The sequence below is a fragment of the Molossus molossus genome, unplaced genomic scaffold (assembly GCF_014108415.1).
Source record: "Molossus molossus isolate mMolMol1 unplaced genomic scaffold, mMolMol1.p scaffold_m16_p_22, whole genome shotgun sequence".
NCBI classification, from domain to species: domain Eukaryota; kingdom Metazoa; phylum Chordata; class Mammalia; order Chiroptera; family Molossidae; genus Molossus; species Molossus molossus.
The window spans coordinates 20,535,755-20,557,186 of NW_023425358.1; the positions used below are offsets into that span (position 1 = coordinate 20,535,755).

Below are 21,432 nucleotides of genomic sequence, written 5' to 3' on the forward strand. Positions count from 1 at the left end.
GGATTACTTGAGCATCAAAAAGAATAATGATTGGGAAATCAAATATACAAAGATCCATAAGTTAAACCCACATGTTCCTAAAGTTACAAAAAGAAAAGACAGAACCAAAAAATGTTATTGATTATCTTTGGAGGTTACTCCAGCATCAATTCATTATTCTGAAAGCTGATACTAAAGGAAAATAATTAAGTCTGTATTGGCCTTTCTTATACAAATTGTATCTCATAGTAACCAAAGAGTTATGAGGGATAAATCTTGATAGAAGAATTAGATAAGAAATTCAAAAGGAATGATAAAATTAGAAGAAAGTATCATCTTTTGGCAATCCCTAATGAAATAATGGGTCCAGGCAATGATCATCAATATAAAGACAGAAAATAGGCCTCTCTTTTCTTTTTGTGGCTTTTCCACAATTTATGAGAAGCACCTGGTAATTAAACCTCGAAATTGTTGGCTCCTCTGATTCAAACAGCTTCTCCGTTCAAACAGCAGGACAAGATTAGGCTACATTCAAGGTTACACTCCACCCTCCTTCACCTAATGTCTTAACAGCTTCAGGCTGGTTAGCAAAAATTCCTTCTCCTCATCTCCCCTCCCCTTAAGACAGGCCTCTCCCTTTTGAACTCTTCATAACTTTTGTTTTAAATTTGTTTTACAAACGCGGGGAAAATGCTGATAAGACACATCCTCAGTGCATCTGCCTGAGTGTCTCCTAGAAAACAAACTTTTCAAGACAAACTCCCTACATCTACCTAACTTAACCCCCTCCCTTCCTTGTCACTTAGCTACAGCAACTACTTGCTCTTTGAAAGTGCAAGCCAAGTCCAGCCAGTGTGGCTCAGCAGTTGAGTGTCAATCCATGTACCAAGAGGTTGCTGGTTTGATTCCCAGTCAGGACACATGCCCAAGTTGTGGGCCCAATTCCCAGTGGGGGTCATGCAGGAGGTGGCTGACTAATTGATGTTCTCTCTCATCGATGTTTCTCTCTCTCTCTCCTTCTCACTTCCTCTCTCTCTAAAATCAGTTTAAAAAAATTTTTTTTTAATAAATAAAAGTGCAAGCCACACCTGGCTGGTGTGGTTCAGTGGATTGAGCCTCAGTCCTATAGACTGAGAGGTCCCAGTTCAATTCCTGGTCAGGACACATTCCCAGTTTGTAGGTTTGTGGGCTCAATTCCCAGTTGGGGGCAGGTAGGAGGCATCCACATCAATGTTTCTATCTCTCTCTCCTCTCTTTGCTCTCTAAAAAATCAATAAAAACATTAAAAAAAAAAATGTGCAAGCCACTCTTTCTTCCCTGCCTGTGTCACCTATTGACACCTGGTCTTTTTCTCCCTTGGAAGGTAAAATAAATTTCCTCGCTGTATCTCTTAGTTGTGAATTCTTTCTTTCTTTTTTTTTTTTTTTGTTCAGAGCGGGAGGGAGAGAGAGGAAGAGAGAGGGGGAGAAACATCGATGTGAAGGGACACATCAAGTGGTTGCCACCCACACGACCAACCAGGGCCGGGGACAAACTGCAACCGAGGTACGCGCCCTTAGCGGGAACCGAACCGGGGCCTCTTTGTACCGCAGGCCGACGCTCCAACCGCTGAGCCAAACCGGCCAGGGCTTAGTTGTGAATTCTTTCATAAGCCTGTGTCACCGGCCCAAAACCCTGACAATCAATAGCTTCTTAAGTGATGGGTTTGGACCTGGCCAGTTTGGCTCAGTGGTTAGAGTGTGGGCCTGCTGATCAAAGAGTCATGGGTTAGATTCCAGTCAAGGGCATGTATCTTTTTCTTTTTTTTAATCTTTATTGTTGGATGTAAAATGTATTACAGATGTTCCACATTTTTCCCCCATTGACCCCCCCCTCCTCCCCACTCCCGCCCCCCTCCCGCCTTTTCCCACACCATTGTCTGTGTCCATTGGTTATGCATATAAGTTCTTTGGTTTATTTCTTCCCACCCCCCCAACCCCTTTCCCTTTGAGGTTTGTCAGTCTAGCAATGAATTTGTACTTCTTAATCTCTTCACCCTTTTCACCCATTCCCCCAAATCCCCTCCCAGCTGACAACCAACAAAATGTTCTCTGTATCTATGAGAATGTTTCTGTTCTACCTGTTCATTTTGTTTGTAGATTTCATTGTTGATAGATATGTATTCACTGCCATTTTGTTTGTTCATATATTTTATCTTTTTCTTCAAAAAGACCCTTCAGCCCTGGCCGGTTTGGCTCAGCGGTTAGAGCGTCGGCCTGCGGTACAGAAAGACCCGGGTTAGGTTCCCACTAAGGGCACGTACCTCGGTTGCAGTTTGTCCCCGGCCCTGGTTGGTCGTGCGGGTGGCAACCACTCGATGTGTCCCTTCACATCAATGTTTCTCTCTCTCTCTCTTCCTCTCTCTCCCTCCCGCTCTGTCTGAACAAAAAATGCAGAAATGTCCTCGGGTGAGGATAAAAAAAAAAAAAAAAAAGACCCTTCATCATTTCATATAATAACGGTTTGGTGGTGATGAACTCCTTTAACTTTTTCTTGTCTGGGAAACTCTTTATATGGCCATCGATTCTAAATGACAGCTTTGCAGGATAGAGTCATCTCGGTTGTAGGTTCTTGCTTTTCATCACTCTGAATATTTCTTGCCACTCCCTTCTGGCCTGCAAAGTTTCTTTTGAGAAATCAGCTGACAGCCTAATGGGAACTCCCTTGTAGGTAACTAGCTGCCTTTCTCTTGCTGCTTTTAAGATTCTCTCTTTGTCTTGAACCTTTTGCATTTTGATGATGATGTATCTTGATGTGGGCCTCTTGGGGTTCATCTTGTTTGGGACTCTCTGTGCTTCCTGGACTTGTAGGTCTGTTTCCTTCACCAAGTTAGGAAAGTTTTCTGCCATTATTGTTTCAAACAGGTTTTCGATTTCTTGTTCTCGCTCTTCTCCTTCTGGCACCCCCAAGATGTGAATGTTGGCACGCTTGAAGTTGTCCCAGAGGCTCCTTACACTATCCTCATTTTTTTGGATTCTTTTTTCTTTTTGCTGTTTTGATTGGGGATTTTTTGCTTTCTTATATTCCAAATCGATGGTTTGCTCCTTGGATTTACATACTCTATTATTGAAGCTGTGTAAATTATTCTTTATTTCAGTTAATGCTTCCTTCAATTCTAACTGTGCATCCATGATTTCTAACTGGTCCTTTTTTATGCTCTTGAGGCCCTCCCTAAGTTCATTGAGGTTCTCACTAAGTTCATTGAGCATCCTTATAAGCAGTATTTTGAACTCAGCATCTGTTAGGTTGCTTATCTCCATTTCGCTTAGTTCTTTTATTGGGGTTTTGTTCTGTTCTTTCATTTGGGACCTGTTTCTTTGTCTCCTCATTTTGGCTGCCTCCCTGTGTTTGTTTCAGTGTATTACTTAATGAGAGGTATGGGGTTCGCTGAGACCAGATGCTGCTCGTTTGAAAGAATTTAGGAAAAACCTGAAGCAGGATCCAAGACAGGCCAATCCTATGGTTAAGCAAGTGGCAACAGCTTGGGTGGGCTTGAAAGTTGGGTGGGGCGGGGCCTCAGGGAGTCACCAGGGCGGGGCTACCAGTGTGAGCCAGGTTGCTGGAGTCCCAGATATGGCCACTGTCTGCCGCCCCAGGGAAGGGCTCACCAAAGGAACAAAGGCCTCTTATAGCATGTTTGTCCCTGAGAAAGCCCCCTCTCCAGCCCTCGCTCCAGTGCCAAATAGCTCAGTTCTTCCCTGTATGTCTCTGGTGCCCCTTGAGCTGCCTCCCCTCCAAGCTTAGAGGTAGAGAGTCCAATAAGTTCGCGCGCACAGGCCCTTTAAGGAGCTGCCTGGGGCTCTAGCCGCGTCAGCTTCCCTGAGCCTCAGTTTTTCCAGCCAGAAGTTATGGGGACTTCTCTTCCTGGCACTGGAACCCTGAGCGGGGCACCTGGTGTGGGACGGGGACCCCTCAGTCCTCAGGGAGGACCTTCCCAGCCGAGGTATCCTCCTGATTTTTATCTGCCACACTTGGGTGTGGGACCAGCCTGTCTGCCTCTGCCCCTCCTACCAGTCTTGATGTGGCTGCTGCTTTAATTCTGTAGTTGTAGGACTTCCATTCAGCTTGATTTCAGGCGGTTTTGAATGATGGTTGTTCTGTAGTTTAGTTGTAACTTTGATGTGGTTGTGGGAGGACTCTATACCGCGTTTACCTACCCGCCATCTTGACCGGAAGTCTTTTTTTTTTTTTTTAATATTGTTAACTTAATTTTATTTTTTGGTACATGCCCCTAGCGGGAACCAAACCCGGGACTCTCTGGTCCACAGGTCGACGCTCCAACCGCTGAGCCAAACCGGCCAGGGCAGGGCATGTATCTTGATTGTGGTTTGGTCCCTGGCCCTTGTTGGGGTCATGGTCATGCGGGAGGCAACCAATTGATGTGTCTCTTTCACATAGATGTTTCTTTCTCTCTCCCTCCCACTCTGTTAGAAAATAAATGGAAAAATATCCTCAGGTGAGGATTAAAAATATAAACCAATCAATCAATAAAGTGATGGGTTTGATGGGGATCTTCATAAAGGATGGATCAAGTTGATATCAGCTGAATCTACAGATCAATCTTAACATCACCGAAAGCACAATGGCAGGACATTATGTGCCTCTGGTGTGACTAAGTAGGAAACATACAGCATCATCCGTGAAGGATTTTTTTTCTACTCTCCATCCCCCCCCCACCACCACCAAATCTAAACTTAAATCTAATCAAGCTTCTAGCTTGATCAGTATAAAATAAATACAGGTGACAGAGGAGCATGCTAAATTAGCCAAATTCATAAAATAGGGAAATCACTATCCGAATGACTTGTTTTAGTCAATAAATACATGGCCTGGAAAAAAAGAAGAGACTAGGAAAATGTTATCAACTTTAAAAAGACTTAAGAGACATGTCAACCAGATACAATTTGGATCCTGATTCAAACAAACCAACTGCAAAAAATACATTTCAAGGACAATTGGGCAATATTAAACACAGATTAATTTTTAGAGAATGTTAAAAAGTTATTATTAATTTGTGTTATATGTGTTATAATGCTATTGTGATTATGTATTTTAAGTCTTTATCTTTAGAAATATATTTTAATGTATTTATGGATAAAATTATCTGATATATTAAATTTTATTTAAAATAATCCAACTTTAAAATAAAAGGAGCAGGGGTGGAATGGGGAATAGATGAAAAAAGAACAGCCAGATGATAACAGTGTTGAAGCTGGGTGATAAGTACATGTGCATACATTATATTGTTTTCTCTGCTTTTGTGTATGTTTGAACATTACAATAGAATGTTTTGTTTTACACATATTGGGCCTTTTACATACCTTACCTCCTACTCTTATAACAACCCTGTAAGGTCAATTTGTGGCACAAGAGGAAATTGAAGCTCACAGAGCTAAAGGGGCTGCCCAGAGTTGCACCACAGGCAAATGGGAGTTCAAGATTCAAACAGAAGGTTCTCTAGCCCCAAAGTCTGTCCACCTGTGCAATAAGAGAACAGAGACACCAGACCTCTGCTCAGAAGCCTGCTCCCCATCCCCAAAAAAAGCCCTGTCAGGCTGTCCCTGAGGACCTTAAGAGCAAGAAAAGCTAGAGTAACAAGAAGTGAAGTCCCTTGTGGACTAGAAGGTTCTGAGATAGCCGAACCAACCTTGTGCTGCAGAGCTGGTCCCAACCATTACTTCTACCTGAAGTCAGCCTTATGAGATGGCAGGAACCCTGTCCCCATATGCCTGAGCCCAAGGTCACATTGCCAGCAATTGGATAAGAACCAGTCCTTCCAGCTCCCATCCATCTTCATTCAAAATCCAGACAGATTCTCTTGTAAACTTATGGCCATAGACACAAATGTTCATGCTGGTTTGTCTCCTTTTACCCAGGAAAGGAGATGCATGAGCTAAGAGGAAGGCAGGCAGCATGCAGCTAAGAGCACAAGTTTGGAAGGAAGGCCTCTGTTCAAATCCCAGGTCAGCTTCTTTCTGGCTATACATCCCTTAACAAGCACCTCGTAAAAGGAGTTGGTGTAGGTTTCCTCTGCTGTTATGCTATTAGGTCTGTCTTACCTCTGGTCCCTTTGAGAATACCTGTCTGGAAGCTTTGTGTGGGACAGAATCTAACTTAGAATCAGGAGGGCTCTATTCTGTGATGCCAACATCCACACTGCAAGCCCTAGCTAACCCTGGATATTTAGTTCAATCACTTTGGAGAAGAGACATACGGTTTTCTGCCTGGGAAAAATGTTACCTGTACTTTGCAAACTTGAGTATAGAGAGGGGTATGGCAGTGGGCTGGAGCAATTATAGGTGGTATATGAGTCTATGTTTATTCTATACTGGGTAGATACAAAAGAATATTGTAAAATGTGTGTAGGGCATACAAATAAGACCCATAGACTCACTAACCAGTTTTAGGATTAAAACCCCCCATTTTAGTGCCCTGTTCCCCTTCCTACCCTTTCCCATAATCTGTTGACTTTGAGCCCAAAGTCTCCCTGGGTTCTTTCAAGCCAACTGGCTCCCACCTCCTCTTTAGTTAACTAAGAGTGTATTCTCGGCTGCTGCTTCCACCTGTTTCCTTCATCAAGAGCTCTCATCCTTTTTCCATATTTCCAAGCACTTGTAATTGTTCTTTCATAAGTGATCCATCTTTATTTAAAATTGAAAAACCCCAACAATTCCTCTTAACTGTTCTCTTTTTCTCCACAGCATTTGTTACCTTCTAAACACCAAATGAATTATTTGGTTTATTTCTCTCTCCTCCTGTTACAATGTAAGCTGCAGGATGGCATGAATTTCTGTTAGATTTCTTTTACTGCTCTATCATCAGGGCCTAGAAGACTTGGTGTATAGTATGAATTTAATGAATATTTGTTGAGTAAAGTCTTCTTTCTAGTTCTCCTTGCTGTTGACTACTTTTTGCATGTTCTATACTTTTATTTCAGTGGGGTCTCAAGAAAGATAGGAGGCAAACATGGGTGCCGGTCAAACATTCTAAGCAGGAAGTCTCAAAGTCTATGGCTCATAATATGTAAGGGATCATGGACCCCTTTAACATTATGAAACTCAGTGAATATACAAATCAGCATTTACACCTAAAATACGTACAATTTATGAAGACCATCTTAAGGATCTGTGCTCTTCGAACATTTCTGGAAGATGCGTAGAAACTATTAACACAGTGGCCTCAGAGAAGTGAAAGAAGGGATTTCTCCTTTCATTATATACCCTATACACTTCAATTTTATATATAGTGCATGTATTACAATTTCAAAATTTTAGATAAACTGATTAAATATTTTAAAGGAACCTATGAGATCCCTAGCTGGTTTGGCTCAGCGGTTAGAGTGTCGGCCTGTGGTCCAGAGAGACCCAGGTTCGGTTCCCGCTAAGGGCATGTACCTCAGTTGCAGTTTCTCCCCGGCCCTGGTTAGGTCATGTGGGTGGCAGCCACCCGATGTGTCCCTTTCATGTTGATGTTTCTCTCTCTTTCTCTTCCTCTCTCTCCCTCCCGCTCTATCTGAACAACAACAACAAAAAGGAAAAATGTCCTCGGGGGAGGGAGGGAAGGAAGGAAGGGAGAGAGGGAGGGAGGGAGGGAGAGAGGGAGGGAGGGAGGGAGGGAGGGAGGGAAAGAGAGAGAGACCTATGAGAGAACTAAGGCAGGTGAGTGGATGATGATGGCACAAGGTACGAGACGGATGAAGTGGGTCCAGTCCAGGAAGGAGGAGTTCACCTCAGGATGAGCTCTGTGAGGAAGGCGGACTAGGAGCCAGGCCCCATAGGGTATGAGCTGAATTTCCTTAGGTGGAGATGAGGAAGGGCTCTATCTCTAGCAGGGTGAATAGTAGGATCACCGATTCCCAGGTAAAAAACCAAGGGGCCTCTTTGGAGAAGAGAAAGAATTCATGAGATCTGGCTCATGGGAAGAAGTATGGAAAGAAAGGTTGAAAAGCTAGTCCACAGGATGTGACCCTCCCAGTTTGCTCTTTGAACAAAGCTAAGGAACAATGTTTCCCCATGATCATTCCATCCTTGCAGAGCCTGTACACTCAGCCTTCTAGAACTACCTGAGAAAGACTTGGTTGGGACCCCAGTGACCATTGCTCCACAACCAGGTTCCCAGCCGGCACTCACTAACTTGGAGAGTATACGAGGCCCCCTAATGGGCTATGGATGTATTTCAGTCCAACTTCCTCCTCCTAGGGATTAACTGAAATATGACGGAACAGAGAAGTCCACCCAGGCCCAGAGATGGGATGTATGTTGCTCAAGGTCTTAGAGCTGAGATCCTTATTCTAGGACTCACTCTCCTGAACCAGGCTACTTCTTGAGGTTCACACACGAACTCCAAGTACAGCACAACAATTACAATTGCCACTACAACTCACTTCACATTTACCACCCTGAAGTGCCAGGCCTCATGCCAGTTCCCGATGAGCATTAATTAGCTCACAGAGTTCTCAGAACAAGCCTATGAGGTAGGTACTACAATTATTCCTGGCTTTCCAACGAAGAAGCTAAAGCTGTGAGAGGGTGAAATGACACCCTGAGAGGCAGAGCTGAGATTCGGACTCAGAGCCATCTGACTGCAGGGTCCATGCACATCAAAGAAAAGCTCACTGCAGCAGCCAGGGATGAGGACACACATAGCCCTCAAAGCTTGTGTGTAGCATTTCCAGTGGCCAAAGGGTTGAACAAGGCCAATGCAGCACAGATTCTCCTTTTAGAGCCCAAAGGAGCCAGGGTTTTAAATCTGATTCATTGTCTTTCCCTAAGGAATGCTCAATCAAATTAAGCTCCTTGAGGGCAGGGGATTTGAGTCAGGTTTGTTCACAGATGATTTCCAGCTACAAGAGTGCCTGGTCCATATGAAGAGCTCAATAAACACATGCTAAATGAGGTGGAAGGTGAGTAGGAGCCATGGGGAGAACTGAGAAAAACCGTCTCACAAAGCTTCTGGGTGGGGATACTTCCAGCAACTGACAGACCCAACTCAACCCAGCAGGGATGTGTATTTGAATGACCATGATTTGATAAAAGGACATTTGAAATGTTCCTAATGAGCAGATTGGCTAAAGGAATTCCATCAGGAAATCATTTTGTCAAGTGACACATTAGTAAAGCAAAACTCACCCTGAATTATCATTTTGTATAAGCCTGGATTTTACTGGCTTTGCTTAGAACAGGAGTTGCTCGCATCCACTCAGCAGATATTTATGGAGTGTTATGTGTGCAAAGCTCTGTGTCACATCTTGGGGTGTAAGAACTGAAAGGAGATGCAGAGATCAGCCACCAACACCCACCCCAGTTGCAGGAAGGAGCGCTAAAGCCCAGAGGAAAGTTACTGGGGGAGGTAGGGGATCCCAGTCCAAGGTCTGTGCTCTCTGTTCCCTCTGTCTTGCAGAGTTCCAAAGTCAGCAGCTGGACAAGGCTCTGAATTGTATATATTCAGAGTAACATTTCCTGATTCAACAGGGGGCTGGGCCAGGATGTGCCCCTGCCTCTTGTTTGAGATTGGGGTCCCCAGGAGTTTAATAACTTGGCTTCCCTCCCAAATCCTGGACACACTGGCAAGTGCCTTCCAGCAGATCCTAGCTGAGCACTAGAGCATCTGCTGACCCCTTGTGGTCATTGTGGGATCTGTCTGGCCCAGCCTGGGTTGGGTTACACCTCTAGGGTGTTCTTGCCTGATGACCTCACTTTTCAAAGCACTTTCCCAGCAGTTACCTCATGGCATCCTCCCTACAATCCTAAGGGTGTGTGTGTGGGGGGGGGGGGGGAGGAGAGGAGAGCTAGGATTCCTATTCCCACTTTACGAAAGAGTCACAGTACCCTAGGATGCAGTCCCAAATCTACCACTAATTCCTTATCTGACCACGGCAAGTAAATTCCCCAATCCCTACCTCAGTTATCTGTTGGTGAAATAGGAGAGGTGGCCTGCACAAGGCAGCTCTAAGGTTTTTCCAGTTCCCCACACTCTCAGAGTAGAGACATAACTTGACCAAGGTCAGAGGTACTCCCAGTTGGTAGGTCATCCCACTTCCACCCACACCAATCAGGAAAAAAGAGAGGTGTTACAACAAACAAGAAAATCACTTCCTCTGCCTTTGTGTTCTGATTGTGTGCTGAAGGGCCACATGGACATATGGATAGTGAGTGGATAGCTGGATGGATGGATTGATGGACAGATGGATGGGGTGAGTATGTAAGAACTCCGGGGTCACTCTTGGCTGCAAATGGAGCAGCTACCTGCCTCCCCTGCTCCTTAACCAGCTGCCTCTATAATTCCAGCTGTTTAGCCCCTTAGAAGGCTACTCCATATCCATCTACTGGGGTTCCAAAGCTACTGCCCCACCTGACAGCCTGGAGCTGGGACCTGCCCACTTCTTTCCTGCCATGTGACTGACCACTGCAGTCAACAGCAGTAGCATAGGAAAAAGTCAGGGGACATAAACAGGAGACCTGAGACATGGGCAACCCTCACAGAGCATTCCTATGGCCAACAATGGCTCAAATTAAGTTTGGTGTTCACAATAAAGCTGAGGATCACCGGGGTGGCTGGTTCAAACCTAGTGACTCTGAGCACATTCCTTAGCCTTTCTGTGCCTTTCTCACCTGAAGGATGCGCATGATACTTGACAACTGTTGTGAGGACTGAATGAGGTAAGATATAAAATACCTTGCATGTAACAGCCCAGTAAATAGAATTCCCTCCTTTGGTACCAGGTCATGGAGAAATTATGAAGAGGGAAGGACCAAGGCTCACTGTGTACCCAGCAAGGTTTTTAAACTGGGAAGTTTTTCCAAGTAACTCTAAAGTAGTGACATGCATTTGGTAATGGGGAGGAGGGAATGAAATGTATTTTCAGCAAAAATTAAAGGTATTCTCAAAAATAGTTGATCCCTTTAAAAGAGAATATCATTCATCTGTCCCCTGCCATCAGCACAGTTCTTCAGACCTGAAGGCTATTCCACAAAGAATTCCTGAGGGAAAAACAGAACATCTTTCACAGCTAATAGGCAGTGGTCAAGACTCCTGTGTCCCATTCTTCCACTTCTGGAGTGAACATCTCCCTTAGCCGCATCTCTGAGAGTCTAGCCTAACTCTCCCTAACAGCCTATTCATCCCAGAATGGGTGACAAGTTCTTCTTAGCCACCTAGTAGAAGGAAGATCTGAGTTTCAGTCCAGCTCTCTGCTAAATAGCCGACCTCAGGTAACTGATATTACAGCTGAGGTTCCCACAACACCGTCTGTGAAATCACGTTCCAGAGAGCTCCATGTCCCAGGCCCTCCACTTCCAACAAGAGTGATAAAGATAGGGAGCTTAGCCCTGGCCGGTTTGGCTCAGTGATTAGAGCATCGGCCTGCAGACCAGAGAGTCTTGGGTTTGGTTCCCACTAAGGGCACGTACCTCAGCTGCAATTTGTCCCCGGCCACGGCTGGGGTCGTGTGGGTAGCAACCAGTCGATGTGTCTCTCTCACATCGATGTTTCTCTCTCTCTCTTCCTCCCTCTCTCCCTTCCACTCTATCTGAAGACAAATGCAAAATTGTCCTCAGGTGAGGATAAAAAAAAGATGGGGAGCTTATCACATGGTTGTTAGGAGAAGGTCTTTGGAGTGAGACAGGCTTGAAGTGGGCTTTGTTACTTATTAGCTGCCCAGCCTTAGGCAGGATTCTTACTCTCTGAGCCTTAATTTGTCATCTATAAAGCAGGGGTAATAAAATTACCTATTTACCTACTTTGTTGTTGGAAAGATTCAATGAATCATGTTTGAAAAGAGCTGTGCCTGGCATATGAGAGTTCAGTAAACATTAATATGCCAATGGTTCTGATTACTTGAATGGGCTTCTAGGTGAGATTTCATTTAAACTAAGAGTCCCAGGTGTGGGTGTATATCCACTGAACTAAAGAATATCAGGCTTCAAGTTTCTATTTCTCAAACAATATCTTCCCAGCCAACACCTCTCCATTCTTCCCTCATTGATTTTCCTTCCCTTAAATCTTTTTCCCTCCAGTAACAAAGTGGCCTCTCCAGAATTTTATCACTTCTTGTTCCCTACTTAAATGCAACATCCTCTGGTTTATAATGCAAAAATGAAAGACTAAGTCCATGCAATCAGAGGTAAGTTAGTGGCTTATAAAGCAACTCATTAGATTGACATACCAACTCCCCACCCACTCCACTATCAGGAGTCTCCAGTCCTTTGGGCCACAGCATGAGATGCAAAGACTCTCAGCTAAGGCCAGCCACCCAGGGGAGAAGGGTGCATGTGGCTGGTGACTAGACCAGCGTTAAGGCTGAGAGAGACCTAGGAGATCTAGGAAATAGAGAGTTCCTGGGGATGGTTTGGAGAAAAGAAGGCTGGGGCTGCTCTGTTGGCCTTCCTAAGACTCTAGGATCCCCAAAGCCTTCCCCTTTCTAGGAATAGTGCCAAAGAAAAAGACTATTGTTGAAATAAATACACCAAATATAAGAAATACACCAAAATGCTAGCAGCGGTTGATCTAATAGAAGTTTTTGTTTTGTTTTGTTCTGTTTTATTTTGTTTTGTTTGGGCAATTGGTCAAATTGCTTGTATAACAAAATTTAAGTATATGAAGTCAATTATTCTAATCAGTTGTGCTCAGCCAAGAAAACAGACAAGAACCTAGAAAAGTGTTCTACTGAACCTTTTGGCTCCCACGAAAAGTAGCAAGCTAATTCTCAAAAAACAAACATAAAGAGGGAAAACAGAAACATCATGAACATCTGGCTCCCTGCCCCTGGGCTGGGAGATCGCTGAGATCAAACTTAAAGGAAAGCCTGCTGAATGGCCAGGCAGCAATGCTGAAAGGGTGTAATGAGGATGAGGACAGGTATTGAAGACTTCCAAAAGCCACCAAGAGAACTGAGGTCCTTACCTAGCAGCTGTGGCGATACAGAATGACCACTCCACAGCAGTCAGGAAACCTGCTTCTGGTTCTCTGCCACTAATTTGCTGTGTGATGTTGGGCAAGACAGGTCACCTTTCAGGGCCTCTGTTTCCTCATCTGTAAAATGAGGGGACTTGGTTAACTTGAAAAATATGTACCCGGATCTTACTCTGTGGACTGTGCTGAGCTATAATGGAAAAAGAAATAAGATAGTAATTTATTCAAAAAACATTGATTACCCTGTTTACTAGGCACTGTAGTTACAGAGTTGAACAAGTCAGCATCTCTGCCATTAAAACAATCATAATGTGGTCAGGGAAACAGGGAGCAAACGTGAAATGGCCAACCACATGCTTGGTGCAGACAGAGGTGGGCACAGGAAAGTAGCCTTTTCTCCTGGGACAACGTGTGGGAAGTGTCACAGAAGAGGCCTGAATTAGATCTTGGAGGATCTTTGGTCCCTGCTCTCAAAGACTGTATTGTACAATCTAATCAGAAGTTTGGAAGAAGTACCCACACAGCTACCACACAAGGCAGAGTGAAGCCACCACAGGTATTCCAAGTTCAGAGGGGAGGGAAAACCCATGTGGTTTAGGCAGGGTGGACTAAGGGGTAGGCAGGAGGCAGAGATCAAAGAAGCTTTACAGGGGAACTAGCATTGAGATACACCTTGAAGGATGAAGTTTCCTGAAAGCCCTGGAGGGCTGAAGAGGCATTCTAGATAAGGGACCTGCACAAGTAAAGGCACAGTGTGGGTGGGGGTGGCTATAGGGTGTAGTTGGGACAGCAGGCAGCCCAGGGAGTGTGGATTGGCAAGGTTTGAAACCAAGTGGAGCTGTCGTGATGAGAGCCATTGGAAATGAAAGGCCCTGGGGCAGGCACACCACATTCTCGTGCCAGTTCTTAGAAGTAAGTTCCCTTGCTACTCCACCATTCTTTCAGATAAGAAAACAGAGGTTCAGAGAGTTTACAGTCACACAGCTGATGGAGAAACAGCACTTGATCCAAGTCTGTCTGGTGCCCACCCTGACCTCTTACCATTGGAATGAATGCTAGTCATTATTGAGCCGTTCCCATCTGAGGTACCCAGTGCACCTGGCCTTGTATTTCAGCTCAGACATGAAAGCTGCCTTACTTAAGCCTCCTCCACTCAGGCAGCCAGGGTCACTATCAGGCTCTCCTTCACCAGAGCAGAGGGAATGGGGCAGGGCAAAGAATATTAGAATTGCTAGGGTTTTTGTACTCCACTCTCTGCTGGTCTCAGTTTATTGTTGTTCTGCAATGGTGTTGGCTGGCTAGCTTCTATGGCTTCTCCTCCTGTCAGTCTAGCATTGTCATGGCCCTGGAGTAGATCATCTGCCTGGACTATGGTGTCTGGCTTTTCCTTTTAGGATGGAGCAATCTTGCATTCCGGATACTATCCAGGTACTGCCGGATATTCGTGGATTCCCGTCTCCAGCGCCCCAGCTTTCTGAGCTGGTCCGTCATGAACTTTTTTTTCAGGTGATCATACAAATGACTCATCTTTTTCTTGGTCTTTTCTGAAGCTTTCATCTTACAGAAAAACAAATGAGGTTAGGATGAAGAAACTAATTCATAACAAGAGTGGCATCTATGCTGCTGATATAGGGGTGAATATGTATAAGCTGGACCAAATATTCCATAAATCATTTGACTCACAGGAAGCCCTAGTTTCCCTACTTGTAAATGTGGGTGTTGAGTTAGATAACTCCTATGGTACCTTCTGTAAGTGCAGCCTGGGACCCTGATTTTGACCTTACCACTTCTGTTTGAAGACTGATCAGAAAAGGTAGAGAAGGGCATGGAGAAAGGGTACATCTCGTTCCTTCCCCTTCCTATTCTTTAACTCATATCACCCTGTCCCTATTACTTATTTAGTGCTTCCCACATATTGTGACATCCTCTACATCACATTGAACTCTAGTTCTTTCTTCTATTACATCATTATTGTCCTGTCCTCAATAAGACTATATGCTCTGGGAAGGCACACCCTCCCTTACTTGTTCATTTATTTATTTCAGTGAGCTAGCTGCGGAGAGGATAGAAAGAAAAATTAGCTACATGTCTTCACAGAAATTACAACATAGTCATGAAGATGGGACACCTGCCCAAATATTTCTAAGCAAGGCAGAGAGTGATACATCCCTTTAAAAAACAGAGTTCAGCCCTGGCCAGTTTGGCTCAGCGGTTAGAGCGTCGGCCTGCGGTCCGGAGAGACCCGGGTTCGGTTCCCGCTAAGGGCACGTACTTCGGTTGCAGTTTGTCCCCGGCCCTGGTTGGTTGTGCGGGTGGCAGCCACTCGATGTGTCCCTTAACGTCGATGTTTCTCTCTCTCTCTCCCTTCCTCTCTCTCCCTCCCACTCTATCTGTACAAAAAATGGAAAAATATCCTCGGGTGAGGGAAAAAAAAACATTGTTCAAAGATGGGAGATAGCAAGTAAAGTCTCATGGAAAGTTGCCATAAATATTAGGGGTTGGGTTTTGAAGGATGGGAAGTGTTGGGCATGTTAAAACAGAACCAGGCGGGAGGTAATCCTGACAGTCCACACCTTAATAAACACTCCTGGGGATTCTAAGCACTGACATTGTCTCAAAATATACACAATGTAAGCAAAGGAGAGCTTCATAAGGCCAATCAATATTGCCATAATTATTTGAAGCAGGAAGTTAGTGCTTGAGTGGATCTTGGGGACAAAGGATACAGAGGGTAGGTGGCAGAAAATACGAACACCAAAAGACATAGTTCAAATCAGTGGCTGAGCATCAGTAAACTTTCAGTTACTTGATAAAAATATAGCCCTGGCTGGTTTAGCTCAGCTGTTAGAGCATTGGTCCACGGACCAAAGAGTCACAGATTCAATTCCGGTCAAGGGCACATACCTCGGTTACGGTTCGATCCCCAGACCTGATTAGGTCATGTGGGAGGCAACCAATCGATGTGTCTCTCTCACATTGATGTTTCTCTCTTTCTCTTTCTCTCCCCCTCCCTCCCTCCCACTCTATCTGAAAATCAATGGGGAAAAAATATTCTTGGGTGAGGATTAAAAATATATATATATATATATATATATATATATATATATATATATTTTTTTTTTTTTTTTTTTTTCTAGCTTAGTAGAGTTTGGGTGGAGCCCAGGAATTTGTATTTTTATCATTTACCTGAGATGATGCTGATACAGTCATTGAGAAGTTAAATGGCTGCTTTGTATTACTATCTTCTAGTGTACCCCCATGGCAGCAGGTTTTTTAGCCTCTCTAAGCTCGTGATTTTACCTTGAGCTTGACTTTTACTATGGATCAGGGTCTCTTAACCTTGACACTATTGACACTTAGGACTAGGTAATTCTTTGTGGTGGGGAGTTGTCCTGTGCATCCCTGGACTCTACCTACTAAATGCCAGTAACACCCACCCCTCTCTCGCTTGTGCTTCCAAAAATGTCTTCAGACATTGCCAATGTCCTCTGAGGGGCAAAACCATCCCCAGTTGAGAACCATGGCCATAGATGAAGAGCTATCCGCCATCACTGTTCTTAGAGTGTGCTCATAAGATTCTCAAGACATTGGATCTTAGCTGTCCTCCTTGAGGTCATGGGAAATCAGTGACTAGTCAAAGATGCCTCTCCCCCTAAAGTGAGCACTTTTGGGGGAAAGATGGAAACACTGCCACACTGCTATTTAGGCTTCAAACCCACTGAGTTCCTACAAGCTGGACCCTCAACACACCGTGGTCAGTCAGACCCAGGTTTGCAACTTCACAATGATGCACTCTGTGACCTTAGTGAAGTTACTCCATCTCTCTGAGCCTTGGTTTCTGAACTATTAAATGGGGGTAATAATACATACTGGATATTGAGTACCTAAAATACATAAAGGCTCAAGACAGCTTTAAAAGGAGAATTTCTGGATTGCTGGAGGATGGCACAGCACTCTGATACATATAAAACTTGGGAGAGTTTCCATTTACAGTATCTTAGAGACAGACATTCACCCCGCTTGCCAGAGCTACAACATCCTCCACCCACTGGTTATAGGAATTGAACTTAGCCCCTCTTGGGCCAGTCAGAAAAGCCCATACCACCTGGCCACAGTGATTAGTGCAGGGATGGGCCCATGGTCCAACCTAGGCCATCTGGAGTCTTTTTCCAGGATTTGTCTAACTTGAGCAATAGTGGAAGTACTACATTTCCTTTCAGAGCTACAAGCCAGAGTTTCCTGTGGCCACGCTCCCAGGAACAGCCAGCCTGATGATGATGCCAACATGCAGAAAGAAGCAGAAAAAGAGATGAAGAGGGAGAGTGGAAGACACATCCAATGGTTTGGGAGCCCCTGGCTTTTTTCAACCCAAATACTGGTGACCCTGCACTATCTGTCCTTGATTATGTAAACTCGTGGTTCTCTATTTTGCTTGAACTAGTTCAAGTTCAGTTTGTATCACCTGCAACTCAGAGAATCCTAATAGGTCCTGTTTTATAAAGTATAAAGGAGAAAAGAGAGTACTGAAGGAAATGTGATTTCCCAAAGTCACACGAAGCTGGCTTGCCCATCTCCAAATCCATCCTGTATCTACTTTAGCAGGTCATTGGAAGTTTAGCAGAGGGAGAAACACCTAGGCTTCTACTCTTCTTTTGGTTTCTGTGTCCCTTAGGAGGATCTGGCACCATCTCTTAAGCCTTCTTCTCTTTTCAGTGTCAGAATCCCATGGACCCACCCAGATCTGGCCTTAGAATATGGAGGGAAGCTCAACAGAGTCAAGAATGAGGCAGGAGCTCAATTCTGGGATGCCTGCTCTGCTTGAAGAAATTAGTACATTTTCAGAATCCACCATATTCTAGTTTCTTCCCATTCCCCAAAACAGTACCTGTCCCAAGCAGACCCTAAAGATACATTTCATGAATTAATCAATCAGAGTCTGTGGGGTGATGGCACTGTGGTTTCCCTCCTCTTTTCTGATGACTTTTAGATAAGTCAAACCCTAGTTGTCCATGAGCAAAAAGCAGAAGAGCTTCAATTCTCATATGAAAAATGGGGGATAATCCCTAAAGGAAAAAAACTGACCAAACTGTGTTAATACCACTTCAAGCTCTAAGACCCATGACTTTTTAAAAAAATATGTATGTTTTTATTGATTTTATAGAAAGAGGGAGAGGGAGAGATAGAAACATCAATGAGAGAGAATCATCGATTTGCTGCCTCTTGCACATTCCCTACTGGAGATTGAAAGCCTGCAATCCGGGCCTGTGCCCTGACAGGAAATTGAACCTATGGAACAACACTCAACCAACTGAGCCACACTGGCCAGGACCACGACTTCTTTTTATGGGAGATAGTAGGAATCCATTGATGGATTACCCAAATAGAAAGGTAATATGTTTTCAGGGGGGAAGAAACGCCACAGAACCAAAGCATGAAATCCTTTTCCCAAGCTCCCTTGGCACAGGAACATCTGTGACACCGTAGGCAAATCAGTAACCCACAATTTCAGTCTCCTCTATAAAATGGGACTGGCATTAGAGCATCTTGGTGGCTCCCTATCCCCTCTAAGATCTGTGAACTTCCCCAAGTTATCAGAGAGAGTGAAGTGAACATAGGTCAAGCCACTAGCGCCCTCTAACTCAAAAGCCTGTGAGGACTTTACCTCCAGCTCATAGATTCGTTGTGCACTGAGGTTGTCACGAATAATCACACGAGATAAGTGGCTCTTGGGTAAAAATTTTGTCACAGCTGCTTCACTGGAATTCATTAAGCTGCAGGGGACAGAGGAAGGTGGTTCAGGTTGAGATGGCTGGGGTCAGGGCTAGAACAGGGCCTAATATGATAGGGTCCTGGGATAGTGGCTGAGACCTCCTGTTTTTTGTTTTTTGTTTTTTTGGAGAGGCGCAGTTCTGTCATAATTGCCAGAGGAATAGGGGAGGCCTAGGTTTCTTCTTGTGGAAAATGTGCATTAAGGGGTAGTTTCTTGAATGCTGAGAGAAAAAGCCATGCTGAGAAGGATGTAGGAAGAGCAGTCCACAAAAGAAGTGTCAACAAGGACTCAGAACTGTCTCTTGAAGTAACCATCTTAAGGAGAAAACGCAGGATAAAATGGGAAGTGGGAAACAGAAGAGGAGCAAAAGTTGTAGGATAGGGTTTGAAGGGCTAAATTTGAGGGGATCTGAAGTGGGGGCATTTACTCCAGAGCCTAGATCTAAGAGGGGTCTTATGGGGAGGGGTCAGAGGAAGCAGGGAAAAAGAAAAGAGTTTGGACAGAGGTTAGATTGCTTAATAGGAAAGAGTTTGGAAAAAGTCAAAGTGAGGGAAGTATGAGATGGACAAATGTTTGAGGAGAATCTGGAGAGTGAGAGGTAGAGGATGGTGTAGGGTGGAGTGAAATGGAGCCAGCTGAAACTAGAGATAACAATTTGGTCAAAATGAAGAATTGGTTAAAAATGGATATACCAGGCACTGAGTTTTCACTTTTTAATAATGTGGTTAAACCATGAAGTGATTTTGCAATTACTTATCTTTAAATGTTTTGCCCACTTCAAAATAATTGCTCTTATTTTCTTTCTAAAACTTGGAAACTAAATGTACAGCAGGGAAGCAATTGAATAAATTGTGGCTAGCTCATACAATAAAATACTCTCCAGGTATGAATAAAACAGACATTCATGGTGTATTAGGTGAGAGAAAAGCAGGCTACAAAATAGTGAACTTTTTGGTGACATCTCACCTCCTCCCCAATGTGTAAGCATGTTGTTATGCATACATATATATATGAATCTGGAATAATATACAGTACACCAACATGTTAACAGTGACTGTTTCTGGCCATTCATTTTGCTTGTCTGTCTTGCCTGATTTTTCTAAGTGAAATACTACTTTCATAGAACAAAAAAGACACTTTTTAAAGGAAACATTTTGAAGAATGAAAAAAAAAACTGTTTCTAATTCATTTCAGCCAATTTGGAACCATGGTTTTATGAATGTTTTTACATTCACAAACTAATAGAAATAAATAGCCCCAATCTCCCATTCACATTTTTCTGACAGCAAAGACATGAGATGATGAGGTGATGAAAAAGGAGGCTCTGTTTGGCTCAGCCGTTAGAGCATCGGCCGGCGGTCCAGAGAGACCCGGGTTCGGCTCCTGCTAAGGGCCCAGTACCTTGGTTGCAGGTTGGTCCTGCCGGTGGCAGCCACTCAATGTGTCTCTTTCACCGCGATGTTTCTCTCTCTCTCTCTCTCTCTCTCCCTCCCTCCCTCCCTCCCTCTCACTCTATCTGAAGAAAAAAAGGAAAAAAAAAAATGTCCTTGGGGTGAGGATAAAAAAAGAAAAGAAAAAGGATGCTCACAGAGGGATCAAGATGCTCACATACAAAAGTCCCCCAAATGCTGTTTTAAAAAACAAAAACAAAAACAAAAAAAAAACCACATTCAGTGGTACACCAAATTTACCAATACTTCCTGGGAAGAAAAGCAAAAAGACAGCGACTGGAAATATTTTAAGTAACAAATGGTCATTTTTAACCAAATCGTTTCCAAAGCAGGGCCTCTGTGGGAGCTTGGAGAACGCTGGCAGGGGTGTGAGACGCAAGTAGGAGGGGAGATTGGTGTCTACGGGGACTGGGGCCGCGCTGAGGGAACTGGGGGTTTTCCCAGGGCCACTGGGGAACGTAGAAGCTGAGGTGAGGTGAGTCAGGCCTGAGAGGACCTGCGCCTCGCCAGGCTCTAAGGAAGTTCAAGTCTCAGCACAAGGGCGCTGGGGACCCCGGGCTACACGACGTCAAGCCTGGGAGACTACAGGGCTGGGACGATGCGGTGGATCTGTGCGTCGGAGGTGGGATTTCGGTTTTCTCCCCGGAGTCTGGGCTGAGGGGATTCCCTGGCGTTTCGAAGAGCTGGCCTCCAGGACTGTGAGGAATCCAGACTCTCGGGGTCTAGGAAAGGGCCGGACCCTCGGAGGGCCAGAGCCAGGGTGTCGGGGCCAGCTGAGGGAGCGGGGGTCTGAGGGAGTTCGGGCTTCAAGGGCCCCGGTGTCTGACGACGCTCTGGGCACGCGGACCGCACCTGAAGAGCACCATCGGCTGCGAGGTCCGCGGCTGCAGGAAGCAGATCTGCGGCTGACTCCCTAAGTTGATTTCGGGGCGGCTGCCGAGCCTATGACGCCGGAAAACGGCTGAGGCAGGGTAAGTGCCAGAACTGGTGATCCTCTTGGTGGCGGCCGGATTGACCTTGGGCGAACTTAAATTCCAGGTGACCGAGGGCCTATGCTGCTGGGTAACCCCGTTCTCTACACTTGGGGACGGCTCGGGATTAGGAACAGGAATGTCGGCCATGCTGCGTGAGCGCGCGCGAACGTGGAGTGAGTCCCTGCGCAGACACAAAGAGTTGAGCTCGGCTCGTTGCCCCGGTGACAAGTGAAGGGGGCGGGACCGGGAGGACCCGACGCGCTCGGTGCCGGGAAGGCTGTGGGCGGGGCTGGATTGTTCCTCAGCGGCT

At 45.0% G+C, this 21,432-nt stretch overlaps 1 protein-coding gene across 1 annotated transcript; it reads right to left on the minus strand.

Moving 5' to 3' along the window:
* Window positions 1-14,282: 14,282 nt before the first annotated feature.
* CUNH5orf52 (chromosome unknown C5orf52 homolog) lies at window positions 14,283-21,269 on the minus strand. Its single transcript, XM_036277283.1, is given in 4 exon segments — window positions 14,283-14,328; window positions 14,330-14,484; window positions 18,590-18,698; window positions 21,001-21,269. Coding segments are annotated over 4 exon segments (579 nt in total).
* Between the last annotated feature and the right edge of the window lie 163 nt (window positions 21,270-21,432).